Here is a 16,609-nt window from a genome sequence, read left to right on the forward strand (position 1 = left end):
CCATCCTCCAACCACTTCCTGTTGTCTCATTTATGGTTTCCACCAGTAGCAACATCCACCTGTTGATCATGTGACTTGTATATTGCAAAAATAGTGTTTCCATTGCAGTTTTGTGAAATATCTATCTATTTCCAGTCGGCCAAAAGAAACTTATATCATGCTAATGCAAAAACATTTTATCAAAAAATGACTTTTTATTTTATTTTATTTTATTTTTTTATTTGTGTGCTTCTTTTAAATAAATTTATTTTTGTGATTTAAATTTGTCCAAGTCTAGAGTTGCACAACGCAGCTAGACTGACCTGACTGGCTTTGGCTTTCATTGTTTTAATGACTGTTCTGCAGTCGATTAAAGCTCTCATTAGGGAGGAGATCTTCTTGATGGCAGTCATAGTGGGAGCTCAGCTGAAAGCCCAAAGAAATTGACGACGTGTCGGGGTAAGTTGGGGCGCAGGTCTCCAGGTGAAGTCACCTGCTTGTCCTCAGGAGGAGCAATTATGTCAAGATGAAGGAGGGGGAGGTTTCCCCCAGATGTCCTGGGTGCCAAGCCCTTGCTAATTGGCACTGTTTCGGATCCAGAGAGTGGTTCTAGAGTACAAGCCTTTTCTTTCTTCTCTCCACTGCCCCCCCCAACGTCTTTGTTTGGCTTTGCCAACACTTGGCTTTTGATATGCATATCAATACATGTTTTATTCATGGCTCGTTGGAGTAAAATGAGTCAAGATCACCTTGCAGTTGTCTGAAGGAGCGTGAGCAGTTAGGCATTTGCGTTGGCGCTCAGAGTTGCCGTTTCAAAGCAAAACTATGAAACGCTGCCTCACACTTATGTAAGCAGGAGAAATAAATGATTTATGGGACTGTCACTTCAAGGATGCAGAACAACCAAGACTAGTTGTAGTTTCTTTTTCTTCCTGTTCCTCTTTGTACAAAGACAACAATGCTAATTAAGTGAGTGGCTGGAAAAGAACAGTGTTGTTGCAAAAAGGGAAAGAGAGGAACGCTACAGGAATTTACTACAGGCGTCCCAACGGGTAAGGATGCACTACCTGTTTCATTAGAGCACAGATATTTTGTCTTTTAACTACCATGTGTAAAACTGATGCCTCATAAATATTAATTGTTGTTATTTAGGTATTAGGTTCCCACTGTGGTGACTGTGAAATCACAGGACTTATTTTAGCATTAAAGGTCCTGTTTTTTTTGTTGTTGTTGTTGTTGTTGTTGGGTTATTTTTTGAGAATTAAAGTTTTGTTGAAAGATTGAAAACAATTAATAATTAAACCTGCAGCAGGCGACTCTATTGGTCAGATGAACCAGTCATTATCCATGTTTAGACCAGAAAATACACTGGATCAAAGTGTTACAGGCATATGAAGTCCAGCAGCTGGGAATGCTTATTTCTCCCACAAGCCATTTGGAAAAATTATTTCCTAATGATTAGTCCAAAAGCAACTGTTTCTTCCTGATATTAAAGCAGGAAGGAATTGGGAACAAGATGGCAACTCAGGCTGGAAGAGGAAAGCCACGTTAAATCATAGGATGTTGAGTCTTGGGGTGCATTGAAAAAATCCCTTATTTAGTCCTCTTCAACTAGAAAATCTGGTTCATCTGGGGAGGTGTGAACGCACAATCAAACTCTGTTCCAGGCCAAGTGAACTCTGGTCCGCCTAAAAACCTCAGTGTGGTTCGAATCGGAGCGGAGCAGGAAATGGAATACAGCACAAGGCATTCTGGGTAGATACAAACACAACAAACGTGAGTCTGGCCACAGAGGGAGAAATGACTCGTTTGCAGGTTCCAGTGAAAGGAACTTTTAATTCTTTACTTCACTGTATTTTAACATGGATCTTTTTTTCTGCTCCCAGCAAAGAGCAAAGACTCCAATGGGTTTTTTTTTTGTTTGTTTTACCAAAGTAATTTTTATTAATTAATTTTATTTCTTATTAAAATAATTAATTTCAGATTCGGTGCATTTAAGAGTCACAGATATTGAATCCTACAAAATATAAAGTTTTTGCTGGGTTTTTAACATTGAGACAATTAAACCAAACTACATTTGTCTTTAGCCCCTGATATCTGGAAAAATTTTGAAATTTTAGTCTGAATATATTAGAGGTGTGCCGATCGATCGGCCACCAATCATAATTGGCCGATTTCCATGAAAAAGTGTATGAAAGGTGATTGCCGATCACCGTCTCTTTTTACTGATCACATTTATCTCACTTTACCGCCTGCATGTGCAGCTGATCTCCTCTTTTCTTCTCACTGCGCAAGTGCGAAGCAACAAATCCTGTTGTGTGGAACTATTAACGTTCTGAGAGTGAATCAAAATGCATCAACACAACAAATCTAATATGGCATTTAAAAAACAAACTCTTGAGGGAGTTTGGCTACATTGAGGCTCAATGCAGGAAAAAAAAAAAAAACATCCGGAGGGTCAGACAGCAGGTAAAGCAGCTCATAACTACCAACACTCACCCTGAAGAGCATGACGGTTAGAAAACTAAACGAATAACCTGAAAAATTATTCAAACCAACCAGCTGGTGGCGTAAGACGCTGGTTCTGCTCTCACTGTTGGACCCCCACAATGGTACTGTTGGACCCCCACAATGCTACTGGTGGACCCCCACAATGCTACTGGTGGTAATATTTCACAGATGTAGTGTCGCTCAACTTCCCCCAGACAGTGAACTCTCACACCAAACATCTGCTTAAAGCCACAGCTTGTAACTTCAAAAGAAAAAAAATTAGATTTGTATTAGAATATGTCTAATAGGTCTTAACTAGGTGAATTTATTGCCAGATAATTTTTTCCATTTTGCCAGATAACAGTATCATTTATACCTAAACTGAAAAATTAACAGCCATTCCAGGTGATCGATAGAGATCAGCCTCTTGAATGATTGATATCGGAATCGGCAGCAAAAAACCTGATGGGAACATCTCTAGTAAATATTGATTTTGTTCTGAATTATATTTGTGTGCATGGTTTGCCCTGTGAAATAGACTTCAGCTATTGCTTTTAACTCATCTTTAGTCAAAACATCCTATTAAGAGTCTAAGGAATGGGAGAATAAAACCAGATTTAGACTATTTTCATATAGGGACATGACAAATAGATGGAAATTATGATGCTCAAGAAAAAAAGACATTAGGAAATGCATTAATAATGTGTGTGTTTGGCACCAGTAAACAGAACTATTTGTATAAAAGTGAACTGATTCATTGATGTTAGACAAAGATTTTCAACCTGTCAAAAAGAAAAGTTTAGATCAACCAGTTATTTTTCTGCATCAATTTTTCATCCTATTTAAAATTTAACCCTGTTTGAATGTCATCTAAATATAGGAAAACATCATATTTCCATAGCTAGCGCTGTGGTATTCCCTTCAGTGGGAACCGGGTGCTTTGGGCTGACAGTTTCACCCACAGAGTCTTAAGTAGAGGAATAAAGCTGAGGAAGGTACGGAGTGCTGGAGGTGTGTGGGGTCTTCTGGGAGATTTTCTGAGTATTTAGTGTTAGAGGAAAGTAGACTTTAACTCTTCTAATTGAGTCCTAATACTTATGTTCTTCTCCCCACAGAGAAGGAAAACGAACTACAAAACTATTACATTAACAAGAGAGAAACTCAAACATGTAGTGTCAAAATTCTCACAGACATAAGAGTCAGCCGTAGCCAAATAGTCAATCATTTTATAATGTCAGAAAGAGAATAAGAGCATTTTCTGTTAATAGACTATGTAATGTGAATATTTTAATAGAATATAAAGTCTTTGCATTTCTATTTTCCGTACAGTAGAAATAAAGGTATTAGATGAAGCTATCATCTGTAATCTTCATAATCTCCAATCCCCAGTTACCTGGGTTACCAAAACCCAAGCAAGTCCAAAGTAAATCTCATCGTTCAATTCCAACATCGCAGATGTTCTAAAGCATTGTCTGTAGAAACATTATTATCTTACATTAGATTGGGTGAAATTAGAAATAACATTCAGAAACAAATAAATGTGCTTTTGGTTTCACTCACTTGGTACCCGATGCGGCCGTCACATCGGGTTTCCTGACCTGCTGACCTTTGCTGCATGCCTTCAAACTCTCTTTACCTACTTTTCTATCTTATCACTTTCAAATAAAGACCACTAGAGCCAAAAAATAAAAATAAACAACAACAGCAAAGTGTATAGGAAATCATCTGTTAGAATTCCAACTAATGGCATAAACTCATAAAAAGACCATAAAATGTCCACACAGAAAGGCCAGGGTAATCTTAGACTCAAACCTTTTCTCTGTAAAGCTCATTTTTCTCTGACCAGATGTTCGTCCAGCTGTAAGGCTGCTGAAAAAGTGGCAACAGATTCAGTCTTAGCAGCAATTTTTCGCAGTTGGCTTTTATATTAGTTTTCTTTGTAGTCTTGGCTGTTTAGAACCAAAATATTGAAAAGCCGCCAAGCAAGACTTGTTGTGTCCACAAGTGACCTATGTAATTACCAGAGTTTTATCCCAAACAGCCAAACGCTTGGCAGAAATAATTAGAAAAGACAGAGATGAGCAAACATGTTGCGTCATTGTTCAACAAATCCCCTTTCAGTGGATTTTGGTTGATAACTGAAAGGCGTTTCTTAGCCAAACTAAACCCATCTCTGTTTTCTGTACACAGAATAGTTGCAACTCCCTAAATAATTTGAATTTCAAACAAATCCGCTGAGACCATGAACTCTTCATGCATTGTTTTGTTTGGAGGAAATTATTTCAGATGTTTTGAGGAGGAACTTTTGCTCTCCTACCGCTCCTTTTTAGATGGTTAATCAATGCAAATAAGTAAGTCACATGCTGAGTTTTGCACAGTCAAAGACTAGTGTACCCCCTAGAAAAATGAACAAGGAGTCTAAATGCTGCTGGGCTCTGAGAGTTTACTTTGATGCTGTAAAAGTGTAATGTGTGCAGGAAAATACTTTCTGCTTCATATATATATTTATATATACATATACACATATTTTTTACTTGCATGTTTTCAGGACTCTGGGCAATTCATTCCATACAGCTATACATAGATCTGACAGTGCTTTCATAAAACACAATGCTGGAGCCTCCAAGTGCTCAAAGCTTTTTGTTGTTTAAGCCAAAAAAGGATGAATTTGCAATGTGCAGCATCCACAAAAAGGATCTCTCCTTTCCTCACATTCTTTACCATCTGTGGGAAATAAATCAGAAAATAGAGGTGGATCAAAATTGAACATTTTCACAGAGGGAGACTTAAAGACGCCTAGAAATTCATAGATGCTAAAGGAGCTTTTAAAAGATCAAATGCTTGTCAATAGGAAATCGAATGGCAGAGGGACGTGAAGGGATCAGCAAAGCGCCATATCTGATATCACTAGTTGAGTTTGGAGATGCATCAAAAACAAACACAGTTGTCACAGTTTGGACTGAGTCCTTTCAATCTGACATTGCAAAAGGTTTGTGCAGCCCTAGCACAAAGCATAAACGCTGGAATTATTGCCAGTAAAAATACCCAAATTTGATCAATTTTATATGCAATACTTATTATACTTTGATTGTTAAAAAGTGTCACACATTCTGAGTTAGGGGGGATAAAGAATAAACACCAGTAGCACATATTAGTAATTTAAAGTAGACTCCTGTTGTACTGCTCTTTCTCACTGATTTATTTGAGGTTTGATTTAATTTTCTGTATACTAAAAGCCAGAGAAATGTGTAGTAGCTGAGCCAGTCTACTGCAAAAGATTATGAATTCTGGCTTGTTTCAAAAATAAAACACGAAGAAAAAAGGAGTAATCATCCATCCATCCATCCATCCATCCATCCATCCATCCATCCATCCATCCATTCATTTTCTCGAACCAGATGCAGATCTTCAGCTGGTGTTCCTGATCTCACGGGGAAGCCCTCTGCCTCCTCCATCTCACCCCGTTTGAACTTCCAGGTCTATCTTTGACGTGAAGGATTGGTACTAATTGCATCCAGTTTAAATTTGAGGGGCTGATAAGTTCCCCTCCACCTCTGAATGCTGAGGTTTGTTAGAGAGAAGGTTGTGGTCATGAGGAAGGCTCCACCAGCCACACTCTGCTCCACTTGGACACTCAAGGAGACTCAATAAGGAAGTGGGAAGGACAAAATGCATCCTTGCCTTCCTAATAGTATATTAATGTCATATCATCTGGCTTTAGGTCTCGTACTTTGGGATGGTAATGTAGCCTTTTTGAATGCTGCATAGCTCATTATCTGCTGCTCCATCAGACCAACAGTCGCTTTTCATCGCCTGCTCGGCTTTGAGACTTCATCTTTGTCCCATGTCATTAAGGAAAAGGCAAATCTCTCGATTCCACTGGAACTGGTCAAAAATACAGAGCACTTCTCCATGCTTGGCCGTTCTGAATCCCCATCTGTCACGTCGGTATTCCACCCCACGCAGCTCCTCTGAACCTGTCAGGAAGCCCCTTAATGGGCAGGACCACCATCTCACCGGCAGAGTTATGATTCTTGACAAGTTCATTTGTAATATTCTTATTTTCTATCATGTGTAACTCAAATTTCTTTATTTCCTCGTCCAAGTTGGGTAATGGTTTGCATTCAGAATCAAGCGGGAACTGAGTGTGTTAAAGCAGGAATGTGAGTTACTGTGATGCAAATGGAGACTCAGTCCGATGGAGGCCGTTGATTTAAATGTGTGTTGTTGGGTTTTTTTGCACATTTAAAATTCACAGCCACATCTGAGCCTCTCATATTTTCCTTCCTGATGATGCATATATTTTCATATGCATACATTGATGGAGGAGTGTAGCCCTTTTCAGATGTAAAGCTTGCTCTAGATATTCTATAATTGTATGTAATTTTTTGCTGTCAAAAACCCATAAATTCAAATCCTCCCCCAAAAAAGTTTCGAATCGCTTCTTCTGTGACATGTAGATGAATATTTTAAAAGTGGAATAAAAGACGCTTTTATTTCAGCACTCAAGTTGTCGTGTTTTGGATTTTCCCCATACATTAGCTGAAAGGCGTGATTTATATGTCACTGGAGAAGCTCTTTTTGCTGAAGACTAGATTATTATTATTATTATTTTAATAAATAGAGAGTACAAAAAAGCAAATCTGAGGCAAAAGTTCTGCTTGCAACTTAGCAGCTTTGACTGGTGTCTTCCTTGATCCAGTTGTAACATTTGTAGGAACCACAGTTGGTTTAATCCTCCACCTTTAATGGCTGAATAGTCACATGTGAAAATGTTCACTTTTATTGTGTTTTTGAATGTGGAGCAGTTCCAAAACATTTCCTCCAGTTTGGTCAGATAGCTGCCTATGTACCGGGTAGCTGTGTGTGTGCGTGTGTGCGTGTGTGTGTGTGTGTGTGTGCTATGCTAACTGTAGTGTTGGCCTGAACAAAGAAAGCTGAATGAAAAATGAGGAAGCAAAGTTCCAAAAAAATAAGCAATTTGCGTTCCTACAAGAACCACCTAGTTTAGGAAAAAAAAAACCTCTAAGTGAAATCAATAGTAGGCAACATGAGCACCTGATTAAATTCATCCATCTGAGACGGCGTGTCACAGCATAAGGCAGTTATATCTTGACCTTTGTTTTCTAGTAAATCCTGTTCTGTGTTGGTGGTTTTATGTAGGAGGAATTCTGTGACAAATGGATCCAACACTTTAACAAATAGATTCATATTCATTTATTTTCATTGCCTGTTGAATCTGATGCTTTCACTGTGTAAAGACGGTGTGGGCTCTGTAAGAATAGTGAGTTTAAATGTTTAAGACACCCTGTCCCTGCTTTTTTTTCTGGTGGATTATTGAACTTATAAATCTCCCCAATAGCAGAGGAGAGAAGCCGTCTTTGGTTGCTTTGTAACTATATCAGATGAAGCAACAGTGTTGTCATCGTCAAACATTATTCCTTTCATTTTTCCTTTTAAGATGATTTTTGTAAAAGCTAGCATATTAAGACATCCTTAATTTTTAAAAGTTCAATAATGAGGAGCAGTAACACAGTTTTCTAAAGATTTTGTATTTAAATCAGGTTGTTAGCATGTGAACATTTACAGTGCAGCCGGTTTTCCTCTGTGGTTTGCTAAACCAGTTTTGTGAAGTGAAAGAAGTTTGACCTGCCAGAGAAATAGCAGCATCTAATCATCTAATCTTGAAATGCTGTCATAATTTCAGATTACCTTTTTTTCAATCTGACAATTAAAAAGAAGAAAAGGCATTATAATTGGAAGAAATAAAGGTAAAGCTGATTTTATTACAGGGTGTGGCTTTGTTTAAAATATGCATTTTCAATCTTTACTGTTTAAGGTCAGTCAGGATTACCAAAATAATTTCTAATTGGTAAATGGCAAAATAATGAGCAAAACATATTTTATCAGGTCATTTTTGTTATCTTCGGCCATCTTTGTTTATTCTGAAGTCACGTTTGATCTCAGGAGGTTTTGTTCGTTAGTGAAATCTGTCCATGTGTGTTGTGTTGTGTTGTGTTGTGTTGTGTTGTGTTGTGTTGTGTTGTGTTGTGTAAGCTGTGTGGCTGTACACTGCACACTATTAAATCTATGATTTTTATCATTATATTTTTTTAATCATTATTTTTAAATCTTGCCATGTAAACCAGGCATTAGGCAAAGGAGAGAGTAAAACAATGAAGATAATCTTAGCAAAATAAATCATTTTGATTATCCTAACTGACCTATAAAAATATTCTCTAAGGAAAAACAGAAAAGGTAACGTATCTTTGTCAACAATGTATTTAAATATGTTTCCAAACTTATGCCTGTATTTTTGGCTGCATTAAGATGCTGTGTACATTACAATGAATCAAGTTACAAATAGGAGTAAAACCATATCACAAAATATAGAATTTAAAGGGAGAAGATTATGAATATGCAAATTATAGTATGACATCATGAAGTGACATTTTGTGCCTAGTTTAGCATGCTCCAGTTATATTCCCCTGGGAAGAGTTGGCAGGACCAACAGTTATTTAGTATTCTCCAGGCAGAATGTCCCTCGCTCCACACACACACACACACACGCACACACACACACACCCGCACGCACACACACGTCATCTTAAAAATACAAAACTCCCTGGTTGTGGTCAAGTTAGGTCAGACAAAAGCAGAGATGCAGATATCCGTGTTCACACAGTAATTGGGTTTTACTACATGTCTAAGATATTAGCTTAGACGGCCATTAGCTAATTCAATTTTCATAATGAAACACAGACCATGCTGACCATGCTGACCATGCTGACCATGCTGTCTGTTCCCTTTAATGTTGCATTTAAAACTTTAATATTATTATTCTGTTAGGATAAGAAAGATGTTGAGCGGCAGAGACAGATGTAATTCTATCAAACTAAAAACAAGCAACAACGTGATTCTATAATCTGAGGTAGCAGTGTATTTACTTTTTTTTCATATATTTTAACTTACACTAGGGGTGCAATAATACATAACAATCACAGTTTGGTGAACACCTGGGTTTTAAAATCACATTGTATTGAGTATTCACACATTCAGTCTATATAACTGGGAAATTAAACAGACTGAGTTACATAAAGGGACACTGAAGAAAAAAAAAAAAAAACTTTTTCAAGTTTTTTATTATTTTTTTTAATTCAGTCATAGTTACCTGGATTAAATGTCTGAAATTTTACAATGTTTTTTTTTTTCTTTATTGGAATAAATGGGTACAAAACTGTTCAGCAGAAAGACTTCTCTTTTTTTCATTTTAAGTGAGTTCAGCCTTAGTCTGAGTTGAGTTAAGCAGCCGACATGGGAATCATTTATATTGTCGTTTACAGCATAGAGGTTAAACAAAATAAATGCAAGCCATGTGGGCAGATAATCCTAACATCTTATCCAATAAGTGAGAAAAAGACACACAAAAACAGGCTAATGACTGCATCTTTCCAGGCCATTGTTCAACCTAAATTAGACTCTATATCCTATTACCACCTAAATAGGTCCTGAAGACACGTCTCACTTCAAATCCTTTCCCTGTGCGCCTCTGAGTCGTGATAGGCACTTTAAATTGATATGCTTTGTCTGCTTGTGGTTTTGCCCTCTGAGAGACTTAAGACAGCATCAACTGCTTACTGCCACTGACTAATTGGCTGTTTTGCAAACAGGCCGCCACGCAGGTTCATGATCAACCGTGTTGTGTTTCCTTGTGGTCCCACAGAGAGGAGCGTCCTGCAGAGTCCCGCTTTCACCAAGCAGCCAGGCAGCATCGTGTACCCTGTGGAGACGGTGGAGACCAACAGGGAGGTGGTGTTCAGCTGCGAGGCCCAGGGAAGCCCACCTCCCACGTACCGGTGAGTCTCACGCCGCGGCGCCTCCAATCCTCCGATCCTCCGTTATCACTGGCTGGCTCTCCTGACGCTCCAAATATCAACACAATGCTCATAAATGTCTCTTCCTTCGCATTTGTTCTTCTCCGAATAGCAATAAAAAGAAAGTAATGGAAAATGAAGTAGTCATAAAACTTGCAGCAGACTCAGACAGTGTCTGAACTCCTCACGCTGGCAGACAGATCACGTCTTTACCCATTAACTGCTGCTGCCCAACACCTTACAGCTTCTCTTTTCTCATCAAAAATAAACTGGATGACCGTGCAAGTCTGTTTCTTTTCTTTTCTTTTACTTCTAATGCTTGCCAAAACAGTACGTTTATCTGGGAAAGACATTTTAGAAACACTGCTGCAAAAGAAATGCTTGTACTTTTTTCACCTTTTGCCACATTGTGACCTCAAACATCAACACACTAAAATGTGTTTTTGTCTCTGTGTGGGAGCTTTTTAGGCAGAGTTGGAAGCACTGTGAGAATGCAGCTAACCGTTAGCTGCTACTGCATTAACTGCTAGTGATGCTAAAGTTAGCATTTGCTTTCCTGTTGTTTAATTAGTCTGGACTGTTTTGGAATGGATATTCTAAACTGAATAGAAAAATCTTTAAAACACTGTTTGAGATTAGCAAGTTCTTCTAACTTGAAAAGTTGTAAAAACAAGTTTTGTTTTTTTTTTACTTTTTGAACACCTTAGAAAATGAAAAGCATAGAAACAAAATATCTTCAAGTTGAAGCAGTTCAGCTGTTTGACACTGATTATAGATTGTTTTGAGACAGGGTGTAACTCATAAAACTAATTCCTAAACAAATTCTATTTTTAGTTTTCAATCAAAACATTCTCATGTCAGTATCTATCACCAGCTCCTTTGGTGTGGGAAACAGTGTGCTTAACAGTTTGGCTGAAAAGAAAATGCAGATTTTTATAACTGGTTAATAACCAGTTTATCAGCATTGACAAGCTGAAAAATATACCTGTATTGTTTCAAATTACTCTAACCAAAGTCATTCAGATCAGAGTTTAAGTTATTGAAAATAATTACACATCACTTATTAAGAAGGTTAGTAAGCCAATTTAGTCAAAGTATTATTTGTTATTCCACTACGTCTGTGGATGAAATCATCAAGAACCCTCAGACGTCACAAAATGTCTTGACTTTTAGGCAGGTTTTGAATCGGTGTATCAGTATGTACATGACGGCTCACATGAAGAATAGGAACGTTTGCCAGAACACACAGAGGGCAAAAAAAACAATACATTTCTGAGAACATTAGTGATTTATGTTGTTTTGTAAATTATATTTAAAGTCATGAAGAAACCAGCTCAGGCTTTAAATAGCAGTTTGGGAAGGTTTAAAACAGTAATTAACACAAACAAAATATATTTCTCAGTTGTAAAAGTACTTGGACAAATCCTGGAACAGATTTAGTTAGTAGTGATTATCTGCAGAGTGGACAACAGTTATCACTGCATATCACTGTATGGTGCTTGGCTTCTGGACAAACATTTCCAAACCTCTTAAAATGGAAAGTCTGAGATGTTTTATTTTATCTCTTTCTCTCTTCATTTCTATTTCTGTCTTTTTTTAATCCATCTCTCTCCTTTTCTTTCTGTATCTCATCTTTTATCTGTTTCTGCCTCCACCTTTATGTCTTTATCTACTCCATCTTTCTCTCCCTCTATCTTGTACACTATGTATTTACTTACCAGGTTCAGTTTTTTCCTCCATGCAGCCAAGCCAGGTTAAATTTGGCTGGACTGCTGTGTGTCCGGTGCAGAGCATGAAGCAGTCGAGCTGTTCTGTTTAATTATACTTTCAGAAGGAGAGCTACTCCTGCTGCTACTCACTCCAGAGTAGGTGCTGTTAGCAAGGACATAGTCAGGACAGATCTAGTGTAACTTGAACACACTCCAATACTGCATGCTGCCATCTCCCTGGGGGCGGGGCTATGCTCATTTAAACTAATTTTACTTGTTTTCTTTTTGGCGCCGGTAAGTTGAGTTAAGTAAGATGATATTAATATTTACAGCTAAATGTGTTATTAGAGACTTACATGTTTAAATTGTAAGGAAATGTTAGCATGTCACATTTTACAGTTGGTTTGAGGAGGTGAACATTTGTTGTCATTAGGGATAAATGCGTGAGGGTTTTTAAGAATATCTTGTGGGTTAAATTTAACTGACCGAAACCTCCAGGATCTCTGAATGTTGGAGCCATTTCCCCAGTAATTAGATTAGCTTTGTATGGTTCTCATTATCATAAGCTTCCTCAATTCTTTTTTGCTTTACTGTGGAGCTAATGGCTGCAAAGCAGAAAAACTGTCCATGTGCCATAATATCATGCAGAGTATATTTTAATTATGCCCTTGGATTCAGCTTCCATTCAGCGTGAATGAAAACGCTCTGGGCTTTGTTTCCTGATGAGGCAAACAAGACAGTCTCGGCTTGTTAGCTGCAGCTCAGAAAGAGACTTACACATCCTCTGGAATCATGCCTGACCCGATCAGGATCAGAAAAATGTGCCTTGTGGATTGTGTTTGTGATGATTTGGGTTTTTTTGACCCCCTGCTGAAAACATGTGTTGTGTGTTTGTAGCTTAGGAGCACATGTCAGGCGGTGCATGCATGCACCCAGTTCAAAGTCTTTCTTCTCTCTTCATTCCTCCCTAACGTGGACCAATAGTGGACTGAATTCGTGCTGTGTTGTGTTTTGTTGCTGTTTTGTAGCAAGGTAAAGTTCAAGTCAATCATGTTTGCTTTCAGAAATGACCAGGGTGAGATTTGAAAGGATTGGTAGGTTTATTGCTCGGGACTTAGCCAGCTTACAGGTTGACCTCATCAGCCGTTTCCTTTCAGAGTGGCCTTCCTTCCAGATCTGCTGCTGCCTCCCAAACATGTTACAACAAGCAAATGGGAGCAAAGTCACACTCAGCGTTTGTTAATCGTCTTCATTCACCAGGAAGCCGTGACAAAGCTCTTCTCAAAAAAGATTAACCAGAATTCTCACACACCTGTCGTCAGTTAAAGAAAGCCTGAGTAAATATGAGAAGCAGGTTTAAAATTATCTCAGTAATTATGGGAAAAATGCTATCTTTTTTTATATTTCATTTTTATTGGTATTACAAGCCATGTAACAGTTAATATGTACAAGACAAGAAGAAGAAAAAACACAAAACAAATTAATCAAAAGGAGAAAAAGAACAAAAATATATCAAACCTCAGAGGGGAGGAGATAATTATTTTCATATAAAATCTGATTTTACTGGTTTCATGTAGACAGTGTGTTCTACAGAGAGATTTGCTTCTCCCTGACATCCAGTATGCATCATGTCCATCCAGTTCTCCTCATTTGAACCATTTTCTCATTATTCTCCTTTGTGATCCACTGGGCCAGTCCACTGGAGACCATGACTAAGTGTTTTCCCAACTATAGAAACTTAAGTGTGGATAACAGCATCTCCACCTGAACAGCAAAACAGTTTCCATTTATAAACCATGGGTCACTATTGAGCTGGAGCAACTGGCACATAAGAGAAAAAGAGCAAACAGAGAGGGAGACAGGGAATTATAGAAAACTTTATTAAAGAAATCTAAAGTGAAGATCAGAAACAGCAGTAAAAGCGACGTGTGGTCAGTGATGAAGATCCCAGGCTCCAGGCAGGAGGAGGATCAGATCAATGGAGGTCTGGACAATGAAGACAAGTTGATGCCTTAAGAATCGGCTGGACTAAAGACCTCAGAGTATGTGAGACTAAAAGCTTGTATGTCTGACGAGGTGGTCAGCAGCAGAGGATCCCCACAGACGATTGTCATCTCACAATTCATTTTCACTCTGTACACCTCTGACTTCCCGAAAATTCAGACTTCCTGTCATCTGCAGAATTTCTCTGATAACTGCAGATATGGCAGCACACCTGCTTGCACATGTCGCTCCACTTCTAGTTGAAGTAGTTCATATAAGGCAGCTGCCATCCGGCCTCTCGCTGCCAGCGGGATCCAGTCATGGATGGAATTTCAACCACATCACTGCGTTCTGCTGGATTACACAAAATGACTGGCCAGATCTGTCCACCAACAAGCTCCTTTACTCTCATCATATTTAGTTGTTGCTATGATTAAACGTCATAAGTACAACACAGTATGTGTAGAAAAAAAACCAGTGGAGAATTAAAGCTGGATAGAGCATGTTATTGAAGAAGTCTCCTCACATTAATCAGATTTACGAGCCAGCTCATTTGTTTTTCATTAGATCAGTTTTGAGAGATATTAAACATTTAATAACAAAAAGAAAGAAAAACTTAAGTTTTAAAATCAAACACAAAGAATGTGTAAATAAAATATTAGTGGAATCACAAAAATCTTTTCTTTGAATGTCCCATAAAGGGCGTGGCTCAGTGTTGGGACCAATTATTACCGTACGGAAAGCAAAAGTCCAGAGCTCAGTTCAATGGAGTATTCTGACAAGGCTTTGGGAGCATTCACACCGGCCCTGTTTAGTTCACTTTATTCAAACTTTAGTTCATTTGTCTATAAAGTGGTTTGTCTGTAAAAGCACAATCAAACTCTGATTCAGACTAGAAAGAGTAAACTCTGCTCTGCCTACAAACCTCGGCCTCTGCTGAGTTGAAGTGAACTCTGGTGTGGTTTTAATGCATATGTGAAAACCGAGTGGGCCCAAGGACCACTCCAACAGCAGGAAGTGGACTATAGTGCAGGGAATTCTGGGTAATTACAACCAGAGCAGGAGTGCGAGTCTAGCGCTGGTCGGCGAAATGGCTCATGGTTTTTTATTATTCAACCACTGAAATCTGACAGCACTCCATTTTTATTTATATTCTGTGAAGAAGGAAGTTATGTTCAAAGTCTTCTTCAAAGGTTTTTGTGTCGTTTCCTTCAGTGGTTAACTGAATCTGGCTGAACTGGATTCATTTAGTGAAGAACAGGTTTTGATTTATTTGTAGGTAATTAATCTTGAAAATGGTGTATCATTTGTCTTCCATTTCAGTATTATATTCTACTTTGTGTTGGTCAGTGATCCAGTGCCAACAAAATAAATGAATGTTTGTAGTTAATGAAGTCAGGTCAAACCCCAGGAGAATCTCTTTCTGCCATTCAGCCCAGTTATTTGTGTCTGTGTGTCACCATGGCTACGAACATTCAAATTGACTCTTGACTGTTGTCTGTCTGAGGACAGATGTAGTTCACCACACTGTACGACTGATTCATAAACCACAGCGGGTCTGTCAGTAGGACCAACCATGGAACAAGTGTGGAATAATCTGACATCAACTCTGAGCCCGACCTGATCTGCTGGGTCTCCTAACCCAACTCCCTGTGCTTTTGCTATTGTATTGTAATTTTAACATAACTCTTTTCATTTCTACCTTTCTATCTCTCTACATTTTTTTATGGTTGTAATTCATTTGATTAGATGGATGCGGTGTTGGCAATTTATTCTGCTGCAGTGGAGACTTGAGAAAACCACAAACTAATCCTCGCTGCTTGACGTCCTCATCTCACCTCGTTTTGCAAAAAAATCTGCCATAAGCAGATTAACGCCTCAAACTCAGGGTGTAAGCTTTCTGTTTGTAATGATTTTTGTCAGATGATGGATTCAAAGACCTTTGAAAGTGAGAAGAAGTAGTGAAACAAATTATTCTACTAGAAACACTAACACAGCTCTAAATCAGGCAGAAGGCTCAGAGCATCACACACTCAAGATGGAGAGTCACTTTTGTTATATTGTCCTTTATAGACTCTCATTTCAGTTTAGGTTTGCAGTGTTTCTCAATAGTGTAAACACCTGTTATTGTGATAGGTGTGTTGTGTTTGACACCATGGTAAATCCTTTAACCCTTTATTGTTGAATTTATCGCACACATTTCAAATGAAAATCATAAATGTGAAAGAAAAAGTGATAAAGTAAAAAAATAATAAAGTTACAGTATCCTTGTTGAATTAGTGCAATTTATTCAATTCAGTTTATTTACGGTACGCCAATTCACAAAACGTCAACACAAGTCATTTCACAAAAAATAGTTATTTCAATCCAATTATACAAAACCTTCCAATTGATCCCAGGTAAACAATGCAGGCAAGTTCAGTTTATTATTCAAACTGATTAGAAAACGTTTCTATCTAAGGAAATCCAGCAGCTTGCGCCGACCAAAGGCAAAATTGGAGAGTAGCAGGAGAATGTAGCAGAGCCAGAAGAAGTCATCACTTTGGTGCACCTGGCAACCAAAGTGAAACTACG

The 16,609-nt window shown here is 38.2% G+C and overlaps 1 protein-coding gene across 3 annotated transcripts in view; it reads left to right on the top strand.

The window, feature by feature from the left end:
• Positions 1-16,609, top strand: part of cntn4 (contactin 4) — a 264,248-nt gene that overhangs the window by 122,372 nt on the left and 125,267 nt on the right. For all 3 annotated transcript variants that reach the window (XM_044122286.1, XM_044122287.1, XM_044122288.1), the window contains exon 3: positions 10,193-10,325. In XM_044122286.1, the coding sequence (XP_043978221.1) occupies positions 10,193-10,325 (133 nt within the window). The remainder of the gene's footprint in view (positions 1-10,192; positions 10,326-16,609) is intronic.

Source organism: Gambusia affinis, linkage group LG07 (assembly GCF_019740435.1).
Source record: "Gambusia affinis linkage group LG07, SWU_Gaff_1.0, whole genome shotgun sequence".
Taxonomy (NCBI): Eukaryota; Metazoa; Chordata; class Actinopteri; order Cyprinodontiformes; family Poeciliidae; genus Gambusia; species Gambusia affinis.